Raw genomic sequence first — 23250 nt, 5'->3', positions numbered from 1 at the left:
TTCTTCCAGATGACCTGTCAAATCTTCTGTTCCCAGTGATTGGGAACAGCGATCTGTCATGTCTCTAACAGCTAACCCCCCCCCCCCCCCCCCCTAGTTGGAACACACTTGACCAGCCCCTTCCCTGCTAGTGTCATTTATACATTGATCCGTGTATTTTTATAGCACTAATCAATGTAATGTCACTGGTCCCCAAAAAGTGTCATTTGGGGTCAGATTTGTCCGCTGCAGTGTCACAGTCCAGCTAAAAATTGTAGATCGTTGCCACTACCAGTAAAAGCAATTAAAGTCCCTAAATCTATCCCATAGTTTGTAGATGCATTAACTTTTGTGCACAAGATGCCTATTGTGTTTTTTTTTTTTTATTAAAAATAAAAATATGAAGACTATGCATATCGGCCTAAACTGGTGAATACATCTCTTCCCCCCGTGCAAATTTTCGGTCTTTTGTTTATAGCGCAAATAATAAAAACCGCAGAGGTAATGACATACCACCAAAAAAGTAAATTTGTGGGGAAAAAAAAAGCGTCAAGTTTGTTTTGGTACAGTGGTGCGCAATTGTCGGTTAAAGTGACAGTGCTGTATCGCAAAAAAAATGGTTTGGTCAGGAAGTTTATAAATCCTTCTGGGGCTGAAGTGGTTAAAGTGAAGTCATTCCTCCCCCGCAGCAAAACATTAAGTGTAGCTGTTGACTTTTAATATCCAGCAATGTTGGCACCGCAGCCAACATTTTCCATTGGCTCTGGTACTGCAGTCGCCATTGCCTGTAAGGGAGATCGGCAGTGAAGCCTGTGCTTTATGAATGGCCTGGCTGCGGCGGGGAGGAGGAGGGGGCCGGACTTCTGAAGAATCTCGCCACATCTAGATCTCTCAGTAGTCGGGATGGGTACCTGTCAAACTGGTTCCTGATCCCCCCCGAAAGGTGCTAAATGTGGCATCGGAGGGGGGTGGGGGTAGGCAGATACGAGTTTTACTTCCTCTTTATTCTCCTGCAGTATGGGCTAGTCCATTATGTTTCACTTACCTGCAAACAAAGTCCGTGATGTGGCCGCGTCCATCTTCACCCCTCTTTCTTCGGTGCCACGGGCTCCTGCTCTGACTGACTGGAGTTGAATGACGGGAACCAATGGTCATGGCATGGGCCCTATAGAAATGGCATGATCGTGTCCTTATCCTCGTGTCTTTAGTACACAAGCATATTTGAGAAATATCTCCTAAAACGTGCAGGTTTAGAAGATATTTCCAGTACCTACAGGTAAGCCTTTTTACATGCATACCTGTAGGTAAAAGTGGTCTGTAAGGGTTTACAACCACTTTAATGCTCAATGGTAATAGTAAACGGCACAAATAGTTTATCTCCATAACCACCCTAAAGGACACACAGACCTGCAGGCATCTTTAATGTCTCTCCATTAAAAAAAGTTCAGTAATACTTTAAGACCCCGTTTTTTTCAGTATGCGTAAGGGGAGGGAGAATGCATTCTGTGACACCTTTTTTGGATGTTTTTATCGGTTAGGCTTTTTGCAATGTATAAATTGTCACTTTATCTCGATTAGGTAAAAAGGAAGAGTTTGTGGGACTTTAAATGAGGGAATGCCATGTTAGGAGAAAATAACCTCATAAAAATGAAATTACAATACATGATTTATTACAATCTAGAATACATATCAAATATTTTTTATCAAATAGGTAGTCGCCAGACTTGCACTAAATATGCTGCTCATAGCATGCAATACAGATAAAAAAATAGACATGACGAATATACATGGTAAAATCATAGGAAAACATATGTAATAGAACCAAGTAACGGTTGGCATCTAGTGGCACTCTACGTGTTTCCTGGCATTACGGCCAGTCATCAGGAGTGTAAAGAAGTATATGCTAGGAAGGAAATGAACAGGGTTTAATGATGGATTATTGGACAGAGGGATTATATCCCAACAAGGTGGACATAAATTGGCATACTAACTACACAACATCAAGGCCAGGTCCGGTATCCGCCAAAGAAGACTGGTTAAAAGGCACAATGTCTCCTCCCGGGGTTGAGACAGGGGAACCCTCCAAGGATGGAGAACAGCGCCCAAAGCCCAACACAGTGGTCACAGCATGATCCAATAGACTGTGTACACAGTGCATAGTGTTCCTAGAAAAAATGTCAAATTTTTGCCACATTACCCTTACACACTTAATCCCTTTTTTAAGTGTTCCCACAAAGGGCCTACATGAGGGTGTGTAAGTGAATTAAAACGAATACAACAACACAAAAAAACAAACAAGAGGATGGCTGATCTCCCGACGAGGAGGATAACCTGTGTGTGGGATCAGTATGTGCTTCCCTGTGATTGAATCAAGCAAATGAACCACCAGCTGCTCCAAGGCCACTATATATTCACATTCCCAGGGAGGGGCCCCGTCAACCTCATGCCCGATTGGCCAATCTGCACAAGAGAGGTGGGGAGGGGATTCCCAATTGCATGTGGAGGAGCCATCAGCAGTGGGTCTCCACCCATCTTGTGTGTGGCTGAGGATGGAAAAAGGATGTTAAATCGATGTTCGTTTTTTTGCGGTTTTCTTCTAACATAGCGTTCCCTCATTTAAAGTCCCACAAACGCTTCCATTTTACCTACCAAATCGGGGATGGAGGCTGCCATATGCTTCATATAGTGTCAGGTCACGCTCATTTACTTTATCTCAAGATTATATTAAAAATGTAGTTACCATCAGAATGGATTTGATTTAAATAACTAGTAAAAAGGCTCAATTTAAATCCACTCTATTTTAAAGAGGGATTCCACCTACAAAAAAAATATTAAAAGCCAGCAGCTATAAATACAGCTGCTGGCTTTTAATAAATGGACACTCGCATGTCCCAGGGTCCAGCGATGTCTGCAGCTGAGACCGGTCGATCTCTCGGCTGCTGCCGCCGCCATTCTAGGTGAGGGGATCAGGAAGTGAAGCGTTGGGGTTTCACTTGCTGGTTCCCAACTGCGCATGCGCGAGTCGCGCAGTGCACTAGGAATGGTCTGCGCTGTGTCTGAGACCCGTGTCCCAGCAGACAGCATGACGTGACAGTTAACCGCATAGACTCCTGTGGGAGTCTATGCCCGGAAGTGGGTGTAAATACCTGTCTTAGACGGGTATCTGCACCCCCTCCCCCCTGAAAGGTGCCAACTGTGACCCCGGAGGGGGGGAGGGTTCCGATGAGAGGAAGTTCCACTTTAGGGTGGAACCCCGCTTTAAATCATCATTTTTAAAGAGCAACTGTCATTTATGTCCTGCTGTTGCCTCTCCGACAGTCCTTCACTTTAATGGGATGGCTGGGGATGCAGCAGTGACACAAGGAGAGTGATATGGATACCCGCTAACAGGCGCTGCCATGATGGATCTGAAGTGACAGATGCTCTTTAAATGTACGAACTCATTCTTGCTGGTAGTTGGGAAACCTTCATATTGTTTGCAAATGTTAAAGATTCTATTTAGAACAAGCTGTCCAGTTAGTAAAACAGCGATGTCAGATTTTAGGTTAATCATATAGTTGAACTACTGCTTTTATTTAAATGGAAAAATATCATATTACATATTGTGTTTGCTTAAACATCAATGTTTAGTAACTGAAGTGCGTAAACAATCTTTGTAAAAACAAACTTAAACTGAATATATCAGCTGGGTCCACATAAAAAAAAAAAAAAAAACCAGCCATTTCATCACAGCAAGTCTTCTCATAGTTATAGTAGGTGAGGTTGAAAACAGTCCAAGTCCAACCTCAAGTCCTCATGTTTAATTCAGGCCACCAGACCTAACTACTTTGTTGCATTCTGCATGCACACCTGATTTATGGGTAGAGTAGCTTCATTAAAATATTCCAAAACTGGGTCTCTTTTATGGCCTGCTGCCATTTTTTGCTCCTCAAGCTGTGCAGAAAGTTCACAAGGTTTATAAGCGGCTTAGGTTTCACTTTCATTTTATTGCTTGCCCTTCCTCCTCACACTTGGTCTTTGGTACAGATACAATTCTATTCAAACAATCATACCGTACATAGATTTGCAAAACAATGGGATAAAGGATGTTTGAACTTTGTTATATCTCATGGGTACTGTGAACCTATGTGAATGCATCAATAAAGTGAATCCAAGCTCTGCAAGCAGAGATACATGCATTGAATGAGTTTACCAAAAATTTAAATATTCTAGGGCTGCAACTAACGAATTTCATAATCGATTAGTTGGCTGATTATTGTTTCCATTAATCGGTTAATGACCTTAAAAAAAAATAAAAGTGGGTCAAATTGACGTTCATTTTCAACCACAGTGACTGGAAAATTTGGAAATAGAAAACTTCTTAGTCAAAGGAATTTTCAGAAGGTGTATGTGGTTTTCATTCAGAAATTACATTCATTTTAAAAACAATGTTAAGTGAAAATTTCAAAAAACTTTCAGCGACTGTACAACGATTTTTCATCTTAATATTCTCATCTGAAAATTGATCAATTGATCTGTGTGGCCAGCATAAGGCTTGGTACGTACCTATGCAGTTTGCTTTTGATCTGTTCCTGCAGTGCTTTTTGCTGTATGTTTGTTTTTATTTTGATTTTACTGTAACTTGCATTTTTGCTTTTTTTTTTTTTTTTTTTTGGGGCAGATTAACCACTTGCAGACCGGACCAATTTGCTGGTCAAAGACCAGACCACTTTTTGCGATTCGGCACTGCGTCGCTTTAATTGACAATTGCGTGGTCGTGCGACGTGGCTCCCAAACAAAATTGACTTCCTTTTTTTCCCACAAATAGAGCTTTCTTTTGGTGGTATTTGATCACCCCGCAGTTTTTATTTTTTGCACTATAAACAAAAATAGAGCGACAATTTTGAAAAAAACTCATTATTTTTTACTTTTTGTTATAATAAATATCCCCCAAAAATATATAAACATTTTTTTTCCCTCAGTTTAGGCCGATGCGTATTCTTCTACATATTTTTGGTAAAAAAAAATCGCAATAAGCGATTGATTGGTTTGCGCAAAAGTTATAGCGTTTACAAAATAAGGATAGTTTTATAGCATTTTTATTTAATTTTTTTTTTTTTTTACTAGTAATGGCGGCTATCGGCGATTTTTATTGTGACCGACATTGTGGGAGACCCATCGGACATTTTTGACACATTTTTGACACATTTTTGACACATTTTTGACACATTTTTGACACATTTTTGGGACCATTGTCATTTATACAGTAATCACTGCTATATAAATGCAGTGATTCCTGTGTAAATGACACTGGCAGTGAAGGGGTTAACCAGGGGGTGGCAGTGTAGGGGTTAAGTGTTCCTAGGGGTGTGTTACTAACCGGGGGGGTTGGGCTTTCATTTAGTGAACACTGATCTCTGCTCCAATCACATGGAGCAGAGATCAGCATCACTAGTTGCTAGGCAGAATGGAGAAATTCTGTTTACACGGCATTTCCTCCATTCGACCGCTCCGTGAGACGATCGCGGGGATGCCCGCGGCGATCGAGTCCGCGGGTCCCACGACCGGACTCACAGGGCTCCCGACCAGCGCGGAAGCGCGCCGCCAGCGGCGCGCTTCCGATGGCAGGGCGGCATTGAATATTGGACGTACCTGTACGCCAATATGCCTGCCCGTGCCATTCTGTCGACGTACATCGTGCGCTGGTCGGGAAGTGGTTAAACACAAATTGCTGCAAAAACGTATTACATACTTTTTTGCAGCTTCTCCATTGAAGTATATTGAAAAAATAAAGCACCATTTCACGTTTAAAAGTCCCTGATCCTAAATGGAAAACTATATTTGGATATATTTTTTTACCCCAAAAGCATTTTATTAAAATAAATTTGAGTTAAAAAAATTGATTTTAAATATTTTTTTTCTTTTTTTTTTTCTTTTTATCCAACCTGGTTATCATTATGGTGCAGCATTCCCTTTGGATCACTTTTGCCTTTATTTCTGTTTCACCTACTGCTGTAACATTTTGGGGTTTTACCATTACTTGCTTTCCTAGCTATAATGGTCACCAAGGCTGAGCTGTAGATTCTCCAATGGGTGCACAGACAATAACTGCCAGAGGGTCTAATCCATTCCCCAAAGTTTGGCTTTGGATTCCATTTCATTAGATTTCTTTTTTTATAGCGATAAGTGCTTGCTGTAAAGCTGATGTACAATTTCTGCTTCAACAATGTTGTTTAATATTTGGTTTACCACCTGTTCCCAGGTATCTGCTGAAATACTCTGCGAACATTGCTGCTGTGAACAGTGACGGTGATGTTCCCCTGGACATAGCTGAAGATGACTGCATGGAGACTCTGCTTCGTGCTGAAATTGAAAAGAGAGGTAAGATTCCTTGTTGTCTCTACTCTTCCCACAACAATGTATTCATAACAGGAAATCTACTTTTCTACATTAAGAACACTTGACTCGTTTTTTTATTCCAGACAAGTTTTGGCAGGAAAAGTAACTTGTGTATTATAGTTTGGTTCACACGTAGCAGGTATTTTTCACTGAGAGCGTACCCATATAACACCGCCCAATCCTTCAGGCCCAAGTTTTTGTGTCCTTAGGTGGTGGACCTGTTCTCTGGAGAAGTATTTTTCTTTTTTCCTTTTTACCATAGAATTTGTTTCATTTGAATCTTCTATAGATATCTGACTGCTTATTGCCTTACGCTACCTAGAGTTTTTTTGGATTGTTCATCCTAGGTGTATACCTAGGGGCCTGGGTACAGTCCCCAATGTGTGGAGGTATGCCAACCACGATGGGCAAAACCTGGACCTTATTAGGCCTAGAATTGTGGATCTGGTATTGCAGGGTTTCCCTGTAATTGGAATCCAGTTCCTGGCTTTAAACACTGTAAGTAATGGCACACTACACAGTTTAGTTGGGGGTGTTCACTTCATTGTAGAATCCTCTGCCATGTTCTGTAATTCTTCATTAAATGTTTTTGAATTTGGTTGTTTCTCTAACTGGATGTGGTCTCTGCAGCTTGATGTGACTCCCAGATGACATTTCGCCATGCACCTGTTCCACAGAGAACATGCAGTACATTGCTGCTTTTCCACAACCCTCTTTTACAGAGACAGCCACAGGAACTTGGTCAGCACCTTGGCTATAGTTGCTTCTCCTCCAACACACACGGCCCCATCCATTCTGCTCACATGAAATGTTTGTACCCCACTGGGGATCTCACTAACAATGGTGGCTCAGACAGGTACAAGGGTACACTAATGCAGTGTGCACTAGCCTTTGCATAACGACACCTGATTTTTCACAGCAAAAACGTCACCTATGGACGCCAAGACTGGCTACACCTAAAAGACTTCCCAGTCTATTGTGCACTTATGAGGGTTGACTGTGCCCTAAAAAATGTTTATAGTCCTCATGGTTTATGCTGTTTATCCTATGAAAAAGGATGAAGTTGTCCATTTCAGTAGTGGGTCCTGCCATTTCTGTTCTCCATAGACATCTTAGTTATGTTGAGAGAGTTCCTCCTGTAAGGATTCGGCTGCTATAGGTTTTGAAGTCCTCTTAAAGACTTCAATTTTGCAGGTCCAGCCCTGAAGCTCACAATTGCTATCAAGGCTATCTGCATGAATGTTGCCAACTGGTCAAGCTGCTTGAATAGAGACTAGGCACTTGTCTTCATAGACTCACTCTGCTCTTCGAACAATTTGCGCTAATTCCTACAGCCCCTTTTGTTTTGTTTTTTTCGATTAGTCTTCAGAGTGTAATTTTCCAAGTCTCAAGAATCTCTCATCTGTTTACATGTGCTCAGGTTTTTGTGGCTAAAAACTTGGTCTGCTGAACATGATTGCAAGATAGGTCTTTTTCGTATTCCCTTTGAATGCCTTTTGGTGAATCCCTTGACAAATTCATTGTGAAGTTAACTAGTGAAAAGGCCAAGGTCTTTTACCTAAAAGAAAGGCATCCTTCCAGGCGTCAACCTTAAAACCACGGCTGAACACTTCCTTTCATTGTAATCCCTGGCCCTCCTCCTCGGACATCCCCGGCTCTGATTTGTCATTTCAAAGGGTGCAAAATGGTTTCTATCCCTACTGCTCGCATTTTACCTGCAAATCTGCCAGCTTCAGGCAAGGGAGATTTGATGACATTGCACCAACTTCAGGAGGGTGTTCCATTCTGAGCGGATTAAAAGTTTCTTTAGAAATCTATTCAGACCCAAAACCAAATTGGGGCATCTCTCCAATACTGCACTTAAAATCATTAAACAAATGTTTGTGTTCTGAAATTCCATTTGGAATGTACAAGATCTCCAAAATTGCTTACTACAGATGTGGGGAATTTCTTGCATCAGAAGATGCTTCCCTTGTTTGGCTGTAGGAGACTAGCATTGATGTTTGGGCACTCATCTGCACCTAGAATGTTCAAAAAAGCGCTTGGCCTGCTTTTTTCTTCTATTAACCCAGGGCATTCATGTCACAGGTTACCTGAATGATTCCCTGCCTTGTCAGCACACATCCAACATACCATCCAGTTCCTAAAACCTTTTGGCCGGAAAATCAACTTTCTAAAGTATGTCCTCAAGCCCTCTTATCTGGAGTACATGGGTCTAATCTTGTACACAGTCGAAGCCAAATTTTGGTTCCCTAAGGTCCAGCACTCAAACCCTCAGGACACACCATCCCTCCTCAATTTTTTTTCTGCATGAGGTTTTTGGGGCTTTGAGGCAGTTTTTAACCAATTTACCATGTACGGGGAGGTAGCTACTGAATGACAGGAAGAATCTGAACTATCTAGAGTGCTCATCTGTGCCTTGGTAGGCATTGAGAACTATAGGCCGCAATAGCTAACGGTAGTGATAGTTTTCACATTCGCAGTACTTTGTGAATGAATGGTGCAACTGGGTGTGGGGGTACTCCTTTTAGTACAATAATGACATTTCCCTTTTTCAGGGGGAACATCAGCTTGGCCCAGACTTGGAAAAGGTGGTAAGCCCACATATGGTGTTTGTTCCTTCTGCTTTTACTCCAATATACAAAATGGTCCATTGTATGCAGTTACAAGTTGGCATTCTGGGTTATTTTCCTTCTGCACTTTCTAAGACTATGCAAAGAAGTTGTTGGTGCAGTTTATTGATCACCACTTTTTTTTTCCCCCCCTTCCAATGTTTGTGCCAGTTCTAGAGGATCTGTGAGCAATTCGGCTTGTTCTCCTGCATGAGTAGGTCTATTTTGCAAGGGCTTTCTGGGGAAGGCTGAGTGCAACTAGGCCACATCAGTGGTATATATATAATGTTCGTCAGGGCGGCACCAGATACTGGGCAGTCCAAGCAGAGGTGGGCCTCATCTTGGCTGGGGTGGAACATTGTGTTCTCCTTGCTCTGTCCATATCCCATAAGAAGTTTGTAGGTGGATTTCTTCAGCCCTCAGAAGTTGGTGCTGAAGGAATGTGCTCTTCACTCTGAGGTATTTGGCGCTTTCTGTCAATGTTGGAAACACACCAGATGTATATCCGTTGGCAACCCAGCTCAATGCAGCTCCTGACAGACTTGTTACCAGGTACAAGGATCCTCAAGCAATTGCAGTAGATGACCTTGTGTCTCCTTGGGACCAGTTTTCCCTGACGTAAGATATTGCACCATCTTCTTCTATAAGATTCTTTGCAGGGTTCGGGTGAAAAGAATTTTCGGTAGGTTATCAAACCAGCTTGGCTTGGGAGAATGTGGTATACAAACATCCTAGGGGGACGGGCTTTTTTTTTTTTTTAACCCATCCAGACCTCCTGTCATAGGGTCTGATCTTCTATCCTTCCTTATCGTTGACTTTGACTGTGTGGCCATGACAGCCAGGCTTTTAAAAGTTTTTATTTTTATTTTTTTTTAGTTTTTTTTTCAAGGGAGTGTCTTATGCAGTCATCTCTACGTTTTGGAACCAGGGAGGCTACTTCAAGAAATATTGCCACATGACCTGGAAATCAAGGGATGATATGAGACTCGTCTTAAGTTCAAGCAAGGGACAGGTTTTTGCATTGGTAATGTTGGTGTGTTTCAGAGGCTGATTGCTTTTTATTCTCTGTGCGGTTGTTCAGGATGTCAGTCGTTTCAGCCAATGCGAGACCTTCCCATAGACTTTTTTTTTTTTTTTTTTTTTTACATGGTGTTCTTGATGCCATTACTTTGGCTGAATGGGTCTCAGAATGGCTGGCTTTTTCTTTTTTTTATTCTTGGGAACAGTTTATGGTTCTTCATGCCATGTGGGTCTTTGACCTCAGCCTGTTGGTCTTGCTGAGGATGGTTTAATTTTTATTCACACTGCTTTTTTTTTTTTTGCCCCAGCCCGCAGTTGCCAAGAGACGAGGCCCAGCACACTTTAGAAGTGGCTCAGGCTGTTAATAATTATCTGGGTTTGGTCTCCCTTACCTGTTGTAGGTAAGGGTGTCAATCTCTAATCTCTATGCCTCAGTGAACAAGAATCTCACATGTCCGGTGGATAATGCGCTAATGTTAAAGGAACGAAAGGAGGTGATTCTGGTGGCCCAGAAGATCTTGGTTTGCTGAGATCATAAAGATGGCAGTAGGAGTCCTTTGGACTCTGCCATTATGGCCATACCTTCTCGCACAATGTCCGGTATTCCATTCTACGTTACAGTTGCTAATTTTAACGGTTTGGCTATTGAGACCCGCTTTCTAAGGGATTGTGGGTTATCTTCGGTAGTGTCTACCTTGATTAATGCCAGGAAGCCGGCTTCCAGAATCATTTTACTATAGTCTGGAAGGCATATGTTTCTTGGTTTGGATCCAGGGGTTGGCACCCCAGAAAATGTCATAGTTAGGATCCTTGATTTCCTGCAAATGGGATTGGGAATGAAGCTGGCCTTGAGTACTATCAAGGACCAGATCTCGCCCTTGTCAGTATTTTTTTTTTTTCAACGGCCTCTGGCTTATCACTCTCTGGTGCGTAGCTTTGTTCGGGGGCTAACGCGGATGAATCCCCCTATCAAGGCGCCTCTAAAACCTTGGGAATTAAACTTGGTCTTATTGGCTTTGCAGAATCCAGCCTTTTGAGCCTTTACTTGAAATTCCCTTGGCTCTTTTGACTAGAAAGTCTTTCTGGTTGCCATTTCTTCTGCTAGAAGAGTATCAGAACTAGCGGCTCTGTCTTGTAAAGAGCCATATTTGATCATGCAGAAGGATAAGGTGGTATTACATCCTCATTCTGTTTTCCTACAAGAGATGGTGATGGGTTTTCACTTAAACCAAGATATTCTTCCTTCTTTCTTCCCAGAACCTCAATCTAGGGAAGAGCAGGCACTACATTCCTTTGATGTAGTAAGAGTGGTCAGAGTGTATTTAAAGGCGACAGCTCAGGTTCGCAAAACATGTTTTATTTGTACTGCCAGATGGTCCAAAAAGGGGACAGGAAGCATCAAAAACTACTATTTCCAAATGGATTAATCAAGTCATTATTCAGGCTTATGGTTTAAAAGAGAATTCCTCCTTTTTTATGTTAAGGCACACTCAACCAGGGAGATTAGTGCCTCTTGGGCAGATCTGGCCCAGATCTGTAAGGCTGCTACTGGGTCTTCAGTTCATACGTTTACCAGATTTGATCAAATCTATGTTAAAGGTCATGAGGATATTGCCTTCGGGCGCAGTGTACTGCAGGCTGCAGTATGAGTCCTCTGGCCGCCTTTTTTTTTTTTTTTTTTTTGTTTTGTCGTCTCCCTCCCTTAAAGTGGTTGTAAACCCTTACAGCCAACTTTGACCTACAGGTAAGACTAGATTAAGGCTTACTTGTAGGTCCAAGAAATATCTCCTAAACCTATAAGGTTTAGGAGATATTTACCCTAAGACAGCCACCGCTGCATGCGCCGTACACATCGGTGCGCTGGGCAGGCCGCAGATCTTGGCGATATGCCGCAAGTGTCTGGTCCCGTGCTCATGCGCGGGAGTGACGTCGTGGCTCCGGCGGCTCCTGCGCTGTGATACCCGGAAGTCTCTACGGGATACATGGCACCAACGAAGAGAAAGACGGAGGACCACTTCGGGGGCTTCGTTCTCAGGTAAGTTATTCATAATGAGCTAGTATGCTATGCATACTAGCTCATTATGCCTTTGCCTTACAGGGTGTCTTTTTGAAGAAAAAAAAAAGTTTGCCTTTACTTCCTCTAAGTTTTCTGAGCATGTGTACTAGTTACCGCAAGGCAGCTTGAAGCTTTGCTGGTGAAATCAAATGCTCTAAAAACAAGGCTATTTAATATGTTCCAGTTAATGCTTGCTGGCTTGTATGGTGTCGGGACCTAGGCTCCAGGGTTTCTTCTCTAATTAGACTGAACATGCTGATAGCAATTTATATAGATATTTGTCTAAAAAAATATATATATATTTTCACCTTGAATATCATTTCTGGGGACAAATAGAAGCTGCAAGTCATGTTTTAGTGGCTGTTTTAGGTGCTCAGTGTGCCAGTGCATGCCTTTTGGCTCTGAATGTGTTGGCTTCTACTAGCTCAGTAATGAGAACATCTAGAGGTGAAAGACTACTAGATGTCAATACCATAAAACATGTTTATGTATTAGTTTGTTATGTATTTTTTTTTTTTTTTTTTAACTTTCTCTATTTAAAAGTTTTTTAAGTTGATTCTATCAGTATAATTTTCAATGCAGCCCTTTTCTATTAATGTTTTGGTTGATGTACTGAGAGATCTTTCTATTGCAGGCATAGACATCGTGGCAGCCAAGAGGGAAGAGGAGGAAGTGATGCTGCAGGATTCCCGTCAGTGGTTAAACGCAGGCAAGATAGAAGACATCCGGCATCCAAAGACTGGAGCTAGTGCTCTTCATGTGGCAGCAGCTAAAGGCTATATAGAAGTTATGAGGTATTCTTGTTTGTGAACATTTCTGGTACTTGATATGTCCAGAGTTTGCCCATTAAGCCAACTTATCCACACTTTTTGACCAGGCTTCTACTTCAGGCCAATTTTGATCCCAACGTTAAAGATAAAGATGGCTGGACTCCTCTCCATGCTGCTGCTCACTGGGGAGTAGAAGAGGCTTGTCGACTCCTTGTAGAAAACTTCTGTGACATGAATGCCCTCAATAACGTGGTAAGATAGCAGACAAATACAGTTTTAGTTTTTAGCTTCTGAACTCCAGTAGGTATCCTATTACTGAGATGTTTTTAGATCTTTTTAAACTAGTAGGGACAAATCTTTTGGAGATAACAGTAACTATATTTTGATCCGTAGCGCCTTTAAAAGAACCTGTACAGAGAAAAATCTAGCTAGTCCCTACTGAAATATTTTTAAAAATGCTATTTGCGTCCACCCTAAAAGCTTTAAGGTAGAACTATAGGCAAAACTTTTTAATTTTGGATAGAGCAAGGGGAGGGTTATATATAACCCTTGCCAGATATATAGACAAACAGAGCTCTTCCTAGTCATTTAAAGTCCACCTGAGTGTGGACTCAAGTGGACCAGAACATCCGGACTGGAACCTAGCCTGCCACAGAGGCTGGAAAAACCCTGGCTGGATTCCTGTTTAGTCCCTTACAATAGAATGAATGTGAGGTGAAATATAGCGATTATCTACTACCTCACCTCGCATACCGTTGCATATCCTTCCCCTCTGCTCAAGACCTTGTGGCTGAGCAATTGACCCAAGCATACAGTGCATGTGGAAGAGGGCATCTGCATTGTTTTGGAGCTTTTATCACACATCCACTTTAGGGGAGCTTTGTCGGCGACCAGCTTAAATGACCTACCCAACAAGTAGTACTTCAAGGACTCCAAGGCCTATTTAATAGTGAGACACTCCAACAATAGCATTTTTTGTTTTGTTTTTTTGTTTGTTTTTTTTATTTATTTTTCATGCTTATTCAGTTTTTGTCTCAGGTATGCAAACAGGTGCTCCCCACCATCTCTGTTCGGGGATAGAACAGCACCCAGGCCCACCTCAGGGGTATCTGTACCACAAACCAATTTGTGAATTCCGGTGTCACCAGCTCCAGTAGTACGCAAAGGGCCTGTTTTAATTTCTGAAACGCCTCCTCGGCTTCAGGACTCCATTTGACCATGACCGACCCTCTGACCGACCTTACAAAGGGTAAAGTCGAGTATAAACCGTTGGTAATACCCCATAATGCCTAGGAATGCCCAAACGTGTTTCTTGTTTACTGGTTGGGGCCACTTTTGCATTGCCTCAATCTTATTGGTCTGAGGCTTGACAAGTCCCTGGCCAATAATGTACCCAAGGTACCTGGCTTCCTCCAGGCCTATGGCACACTTTTTTGGGTTGGCTTTGAGACCTGCTTCACAAAGGGAATCTACCACTGCTTGTACCCGTGTCAGGTGCGATTCTCAATTTGGGCCGTGGATGACCACATCGTCCAAATAAGCAGCTGCATATGGGCGATGTAGTCTCTAAGTTTAAAAGTTTTTTGTCGTCATTCGCTGGAACAATGCAGGGGCCCCGTGCAGACCAAAAGGCATCCACTTGTACTGAAACGAGCCCTCAGGAGTGGAAAAGGCAGTTTTCTCCTTGGCCGATTCAGTTAACGGTATTTGCCAATAACCTTTCGTTAGGTCTAGGGTTATGTAAAGAGCCTCTCCACGAGTTTGTCGACCCGAGGCATCAGGTATGCATCGAACGTGGACACACTGTTTCCTAAAGTCATTACAAAACCTGATAGTGCCATCAGGTTTTGGGACCAGCACTACGGACCACCACTCACTGTGGGAGGTGTCACCGCTGGTACCCGGTCGTTTGGAGACAGGGAAGTTTCCAGTAAAGTCTCTGTCCTTCCAGGCCTTTAAGAGATTGACGTGATAAATTTTGGTGTAGTTTCCTTTTCCCTGGCTAGTAGACCTTGGAGGTTATCCCCCCCCCCCCCCCCCCACCCCTTTTCGACAACCTTGGAGACCCTGCCACTTGGCTAGGAACTTAATTTCCACCGTGGGAACCAGTACTAACACTGTCCCCAGGGCTGAAAGTACGGACCATGGCACCCCGATCATAGACCCTCCTCTGGGCGCTCACTCCATATGTTCTCACCAGGGGCAGGACAGCTGCGATTCAATCCTGCATTAAGGAGACTTGCTCTATGATGGTTCTATATGGGGTGGCCTCTACTTCCCACATTTGGCGACATCTAGCAGCCCCCTGGGATGTCTACCATACAAAAGCTCAAAGGGGGAATAGCCTGTGGATGCTTGCAGAACCTCGCGTATGGCAAACGTGAGATGGTAGCAACAAATCCCAGTTTCTCCCATCTTTGTCGACCGCCTTTTTTCCAGCATACTTTTCAAAGTTTTAATAAATCTTTCCATCAGACCATCCGTTTGGGGGTGGTAGACAGAGGTAGACACCTGGACCAACTCCTTGGTGATGGCCTTGGTGGAGGTGTTGCGCAAGGGTATGGCCTTGGGATAGCACGTCGCATAGTCCAGGTTTACCAGAATATGCTGCTGACCCCGGGCAGATTTCACAACCGGCCCCACCAGGTCCATACCAATCCTCTCAAAGGGGACCTCGTGTAATTGGTAGAGGGACAAGGGGGCTGTGAAAATGGGGTGCCGGCATTCGGGCCACGATTCGCATTACTCCTTGTCTGCATACACCCCAGGCCAGAAAAATCTCTGGGCAATTCTCTCCATGATTTTTTTTTTTTTATTTATTTATTTTTTTTAATACTGAGATGTCCCCCTATTACATGACCATGGGCCAGGTCTAGCACCACCCTGTGGAAGGGTTTGGGAACCAGTAGCTGTTCTATCTTATCCTCTCCACGTTTTTACCACTTGATACAATAAATTGCCTATGTGGAGATGGGGTGGGGGGTGTCCCTTTCTCCAATCGGCTGTAAGTGCAGACTCACCACCCACTACTGAACAAGCACGAAAAATATCTAACATGAGCTGCACATTTCAGAGTGTAGAAAGGGGAAGACAGCGGATATACAAGTAAAACTTATGTAGGGAGATTTGTTTAATCTTTGTATCATCTGAGGCTATTCATTTCACTGGGGTATATGAGAGTTTACAACCCCATTTAAGACAGTGAAGCAGACATCTTGGTTCTCTCTGCAATGGTTCCTTTAATGGCCTCAAGTAATAAACATTTAGGATCTTGATAATTGTGGACCTGCTTATTTGGGAGATTTAACAATGCATTTAGTTTATTAACCACTTCAACACAGGGCATTTTCACCCCCTTCCTGCCCAGGCCAATTTTTCAGTTTTCAGAGCTGAATGAATATTATATTTATTATATTATAACAATTGTGTGGTCCTGCAACACTGTACCCAAATTAAATTTTTCTAATTTTCCCCCCCCACAAATGGAGCTTTCTTTTGGTGGTATTTTGATCACCTCTGCAGTTTTTTATTTCTTGCACCATAAACAAAGAGTGACAAGTTTGAAAACACACTATTTTTTTACTTTTTGCTATAATCCAATAAAAAAAAAAATAATTTCCTCAGCTTGGGCTGATATGTATTCTTCTACATATTTTTGGTAAATAAAATCGCAATACGTGTATATTGGTTTGTTATAGTGTCTACAAAATTGGGGATAGTTTTGTGGCATTTAATTTTATTATATATATATATATATAATGTATGTGACTGTAACCTTGTGGCAGACACGACAGATGCTTTTGTCACTATTTTTGGACCATTCACATTTTATACAGTGATCAGTGCTATAAAAATGCACTCATTACTGTCTAAATGTCCTTGGCAGGGAAGGGGTTAACATTGGGGAGCAATAAAGGGGTTAAATGTGTTTCCTATGGAGTGATTCTAACTGTAGGGGGAGGGGACGCACAAGGGGAGGAGACTATCAGTGATCTGTACTGGGAACACATGATCTGTCTCCTCTGCTCTGACAGGACATGGATCTGTGTGTTTACACGCACACATTCTCGTCCTGGCTCTGTTACCGGCAATCACGGGCATCTGGAGGACATCGCGGCCACCAGGCACGTGCATCGGATCCTGAGTGATGCGTCACGTGCCCCTTAGATGACCGAGAAGCCCAGGATGGCATATGACGCCCGCCCAGGATGGGAGATCCCTCCTGCGGATGTCGTTTAACTATGGGTGGGGTAGGAAGTGGTTAAACAATGGATTAACACTGGACTAAAGGGTTATCAAAATCCCATTTGATGGTTTAGAAATGAGAGCGGAAGTAAATCAATCCAAAAAATAGTTTCCTTTGCGGCACATGCCGGAAATGTAACACTCCCATTGGTTGTGCTCTCAACCTGTCAAACCATCCAATAGCTGTTATAACTGGTCGCGTGCAGCATCATGGCAGTTTTTGGATTAAACAGGCAAAGATGGTAGCTTCCTAGGCTGAAAACGATAGGGGAGGTTTACTTGCACTTTAAGTAGGTTACTAACAATGTATAGTGAGTGATTATTCCTATTCTAATTCCGTTTTATGATATTGGGATGTTTTCTTCTTGCTGGCAATTTGTAATGCTGTTATATTTCACCATCTTCAAATATAAAATTAGACAATATTACACTATGGGCAGTCTTTCTTTTGGGGTCCTTCGCCAAAAGAGTTGGTCGTCACGGACTTCACAGTATGCCAGTGTGATCCTTAGTCATTCATCCTGTGACAATCATTCCTAAGATCTTCCGTGCAAGTAAAGGCCTTGGCTGGGCTATAGCCATATGCCTATTTTTCTTGCCATCTGTTAAGCTCATTTTTCTCAAGATGTCGGTGCACTTCTTGATGTGAATCACTGTGGTGCCATTGGGAAAGGATTTACTCTTTCAAATATGCAAATATATTGCCAGGTTTTCAATCAATGATCCTTTTCCGTCAATTGGGACTATTCTAATGTGGCTTCTCTTATTATATTGATTTACTGTGTATCGCACTTTAAGCTGCTGCTTTTTTGTTTCATTCTGTAGACACATTAGCGTGCTTTTAGCCTATTTCATAAGAAAATATTTGTGCCTTTCTGACTCCCCAATATTGTACCCTTCTAACCCTCCCCTGCACTATGCTCCTCCTGACCTTCCTACATAACCCTCCTGACTTCCTGCACCATGCTCTGACTCCCTGTCCTGATTACCTCTGACCTGCTCACCCCTGTTCTCTGTCCTACTGATCCCTATATACGGCTCTTGATTCTGCTGACCTCTTTACACTGCCCTACTTACACTGGCCAGAAATCAGAGCCGAAACTAGTTGAAGAAAAACAGGCTAGAATACCATATGTTCTGCTTTCATGATGAACTCCAGCATCAGCCTTGTGGTGGAGAGCAATTACTCCCCAGACATGGGGGAAAATTGTGACTAAAAGTGAATTTTAAGTTTCTCACTAAAGCTAAATTTAAAGCTAGGCTAATTTTTTTTTTTTTTTTTTGTGACCTTAGTTTTCTAAGATATATATATATTTTTTTTTTGTAAGTTTTATTTATGGCGTGTTTACTCTTTATTGAGCATGAGCAGCTTTATAGTTAATTTCTTTAAAAAAAATAAAATGGTGCCACACCCAAGTGATCTTTAATGTCCCGGTATCTCTCAAAGGTTGCCTACCCTTGACTTAAAATATATATATAAATCCAGCTTGTGTATAATATATTCTTTTTGTGTACTATACTCATCTTGGTGTACGTGATGGTGGTTACACCATTTACTAAACCAGACATTGAGGTTTTAATGCCACTTTGTTCACAAGAAATCCTTCACTGGGAAATCAACACTTCAAGGAGTGTCTACATCATATGTCCCTGTGGCAGTCACTGGTGGTTCCATCAATCTCCATGTCTCTGTGTCCTGAAGTTACATTGAGGTCAGCAGAAGGAAGCAATGAATGCTGTGAGGAACCAGGATTCAGTTAACCTAGTCAACCAGGAAAGCAAAGTTCCACAACATCTTGTCGCTGAGAGAAATAAAGGCTCTGGACCACTGGACCCCCTCCCCCTGCTCCACGGACAACCAATTGGGGTGCAGTTAGGCAGTGCCACAGCAGTGACCCATATTTATTGGGGGAACCAGAAATGGGGAAGCCTAGAGGGATACAAGCCTGATCATCTCTTGAAAAGAACATTTCCTGAGGCTGTTGAAGCCCAGGTCTTGAAAGACAGGGGTTTAATTGTCATTCCTTCATTACTCAAGGCCATAAAAGCCACTTAAAGATCTTCTTGAGTACCTGGAGAACCTTTTTTGCCTGGTGTGTGTGTGTACACATGCATTTCAATCCACAGACTGGTACCTTTTTTATTTATTTTTTTGGGCTTTCTGTTGTCATGACTTGAGACTTGCCGCTAAGTACTCTTAAGGAACACGTTTTGGCTTTGTCCATCCGATTACAACAGCCTTTTGGCTTCTGTCACTTGTAAAAACCTTATATTGAAGATGTCTCTGAGATCAGACCACCATTATAACACCCTGTGCTTTCTTAGAATCTCAATCTCTAGTCCTCTCTGCTCTGCAGAAACCACCCATTGAACCCATTAAAGAGGAAGTAAACCCTGATGAGTTTACTTCCTATTTCATTCCCTGCAAAGGCAAAGCATAATGGACTACTATGCATCGCATAGTAGTCCATTATGTGTCTCTTACCTGACACAGGAGCCAGCGATGTCACCGCTGTCCCCTGTAGTCCGGCGCATCCATCTTCTCGGTGGGGTCTCGCTGCTCCTCCGCTGTCATTCGGCAAAGCCGCGATGACTTCACTCCCGCGCATGCATACGGGAGCCGCCACTCTCGGCTTCTTCGTCGTTGTAGACAGCGGTGCCTGTCTTTCGGCAAATATCTCCTAAACCTTGTAGGTTTTAGGAGATATTTCTTGGACCTACAGGTAAGCCTTAATCTAGGCTTACCTGTAGGTCAAAGTGTGTTGTAAGGGTTTACAACCACTTTAAGTAGCTACCCATTTTATACTGTAGACCAGCTTTTTCTCAACCTTTTTAACCAGAGGAACCCTTGAAATATTTTACAAGGTCTCAGGGGACCTGGTAAGATAAGTCAATTGTGGGTTATTTGGAAAATGCTCCTTACATTTGTGGTAAATGGGAAGAATCCCCACCTTACAGTTACAGGGGTGACCAGAATGACACCCTTGTATTCATGTTGCTGGCTCTTCCAAGTGGCGTTTGCCCTGAAACTATGCAGGCAGCATCAGATGGGAAGTCTGTTGGCAATAGCTCAAGGAATACTTAGCGATTTCAGAATGAACCCTAGGGTTAATTGGTATTGGCTATTATAGGCTGATACTCAAATTTAATTCATAATGCATTTAGAAGTATTAAGTAAAGGAGATAGATTTGGTTTTGGGGAAATGTGGGTATGTTTTTAGTCTGTGTTGTGATGTACGCTTTAAAATAGAGTATATTCTGTAGTCCTTAAATCCTCCAAAATATTAAGCTTTCAGAAATGCATTTAACACTTAGTGGAGCGCCACTAGGGGAAGCTCCGCTTGCTTGCACCCCTCCACCATCACATTTGGCACTTTTTGGGGGATTGGGTTCCTGCTCAGATCATGCGGCAATCTACAGCAGTGTTTGGCCCTCCCCGCCCGGCTCTGCACCAAAAGCCGCTTGAAGAATTGGCTCAGGTGTCGACATGGCTGGATCCCTGGCCAGGTAAGTGTCCTAAATAAAAGTTGGCCGCTACAGTATTTGTAGCTGCTGCCTTTTTATTTTTTGGGGGGGAGACGGGAGCTCTATTAAGTTCTATTGTATGCTGAGAAAAGCATAGCTTTTTTTTTTTTTTTTTTTTTTTTGTGTGGCCTGCGTAGTGTTATTCTGTCCCAGTGCTTAGCTAAACTACTCAGCCACTCCCTCTTTATGATCCCTAAAAGATAGACTTATTCAGTAGTCTATGATGACCACTAGAAAGGCTAAGTGCAGCATGATGGTAACTATCGTTGTAATGCTAGCCTGTAACCCGGAATACCTATTTCTTATTTCAGATGTTCTTCCTTCCTGACACTTGATTACTATTTGAGAATTTATTGATGCATTGTACTTGTACTCTATCCATGCAGTATCATTGCTTACGTTTTGTACTATATAAAATGTTAATTTATGGAAGGTGAACTAGGAAGGATAAATGGTTTCTTTGACATGACAAATGAAGTGTGCATTTCACAGTGCTAAATTTCTGGCAAGATCAACAGGGGTTTTTTCACTCCTCAAACCGATATAACAAATGCTTGCAATAGTACTGTATATTTTACAGATAAAAGGGGAGAAAATAACAGTTCGTTGCTGGGGTTTACACAAACACTTATTGCGTTAATTGCGATTATCAGTTAAAAAAAAAGTATCTTCTATGTATTTTCAGCAAAATGTGCATTGTTCATACAGATATTATGCTTTCAGGGTCAGAGGCCTTGCGATGTTGCTGATGAAGAGGTTGTTGGTCTTTTAGAGGAGCTACAGAAGAAGCAGGAAGATGTAAGTAATACCAGGCTATTCCCTTTTTTTCTCTGTCCGTACCCACTTATTCATATTTCATTCATCCTTAGAACTCTAAGCAGAGTTTTCTTTTGGACTGACCATATAAATTTTAACATGGTTTCAGAAGAAACAACTCTTCATTTTGCAAAAAGTTTGCACTATTTGCATTTTTCATTGAAAAAAGCTTTTATATGCATTTCACATCAGTGGGGTTTAATTCACATTTTTTTTGTGTTCTTTTGAATGCCTTTAAAGTGATTCTAAAGGAAAGCATTGCTCTCTGCAATGGTTTAACACGCAACAAGCCCCACCCTCCTCCTTTTGGTTCCCCCGCCGGGGGTTATGACCCCCCCCCGCGCTGAGGGCTGCCATAGAAAGCTGCTGTGTGAGCCAATGAGAAGGGAGACACCCACTGCCCCCATGCACATCGCTGGATCAAGATGGGGCTCAGGATAGTATAAGGGGGGCTGGGGAAGAGCTGTTCCCTGAAGACTTTTTACCTTCATGCATAGAATGCATGACGGTAAACAAATAAATAAAAATATGAGCCTTTCAAACCACTTTTAAGAAGTATAATTGCATGCACAATTGTATGCCAGAATAGTTCAAAACTTTTCTGAGAAGACTCTTTTTTTTTTTTTTTTTTTTTTTTATGGCTAATAAAAAAAAAAAAAAAAAAAAAAAAAATATTGGACACTGAAAAGCAAAGCTCTAAGACAGGACAGTAGAACTGCTCCCATTCCCAGCATGCCTCAGTTTCTTCCTAGTGTTGTAGGAGAATGAGTCTCTCGGTCTCTCTCTCTACGTTGCTGTTCCTTTCACTGATACTCTGCATTACATTGGATGTCGTATACAGACCCTTCTGAGAAGCTCCTCAGTCAGCCTGTAATCTGACTTGTGTGCACTTGTTGAAAGCTTTCTACAGGCACCTGATATACTGTATGTAGCCAGCTGCAGAACCCTTTCGAGGTCCGGGGTCCTGCTGTACCTGTGTTTTGGATGCCTGTTCTTGAACCCCCTCAGGGAAGTATGCCCACGGGAGAGGTGAACACGGTCTGATTTGGCACTGGTTGCCCTTCAGGGGATTTTCTCATGCGATTCAACCACCATCTGGAGTGTAAGTAGGGCTTGTCCCTACCCCATAGTTGCTGGCTTCCCCCGAATTCTATATGCCCTCTCGTAGCTGTAATTGGGTGCATCGAGCGGAGGGGGAAGTCTGCAGTTATGACTGATCATGGGTCCCCTAGTCAGGCGGAAAGCAGGCAAGAATGGGGGTAGAGTGGATTCCTCTACTGGCAGGGGGCAGGCATAGGCCTCGATTTACAGCCTTTGGAATGCATGGAGGAGGGCAGGGACTTCCAGCACATCACTTCCGGATCTCGCGAGGAGCGTGTATCCCGGATCCATTGCAGTGCCTAGGGTTCTTAGTAAATTCGGTGACATAGAAGATCTACCTCACAGACAAAGTAGAAAAGGTAAAGGGGATGGCAGCCTTTTTTTCAGAACAATCAGGCGGTATCCATCCGTTCAGCCATGTCGGGTCTAGGTCACCTGGCAGCAATAATCCCAGCAGTACCATGGGGCGAGGGCCCATTTCAGTGGTATCCAGGCCAATATCCTGAGCAGCTGGGATAGGACACAGGAATTGCTGGATGTGACCTTCTGCCTGTCCCAGAAGACAGAGGTCTCTGGTGGTGTAGGGACGAAGAAAACCTTGTGCAGGGTCTACAGTGGTCTCTTCCGGGGTCTGTCTGTATCACCACTGACACCAGTGCCTGGGATGGGGGCTCACTGGGGCTCAAGAGTTGCCCAAAACTCGGTCCCAAAGATCAGCCAACTGGTGGGAGTTATGGGTGATCTGGAA

General features: G+C 42.8%; 1 protein-coding gene across 2 annotated transcripts in view; it reads left to right on the top strand.

The window, feature by feature from the left end:
• The window catches only part of PPP1R12C (protein phosphatase 1 regulatory subunit 12C), a 192161-nt gene that overhangs the window by 58044 nt on the left and 110867 nt on the right, over nt 1-23250 (top strand). For both annotated transcript variants that reach the window (XM_077457528.1, XM_077457527.1), the window contains exons 3-6: nt 6221-6339; nt 12680-12839; nt 12923-13067; nt 21309-21383. In XM_077457528.1, the coding sequence (XP_077313654.1) occupies nt 6221-6339; nt 12680-12839; nt 12923-13067; nt 21309-21383 (499 nt within the window). The remainder of the gene's footprint in view (nt 1-6220; nt 6340-12679; nt 12840-12922; nt 13068-21308; nt 21384-23250) is intronic.

Source organism: Lithobates pipiens, unplaced genomic scaffold, assembly GCF_037356315.1.
Source record: "Lithobates pipiens isolate NorthernLeopardFrog02 unplaced genomic scaffold, aLitPip1_a1.2 Scaffold_27, whole genome shotgun sequence".
Taxonomy (NCBI): Eukaryota; Metazoa; Chordata; class Amphibia; order Anura; family Ranidae; genus Lithobates; species Lithobates pipiens.
Note: the sequence above shows the minus strand (reverse complement) of the source record. Positions and strands in the feature narration are given on the sequence as shown.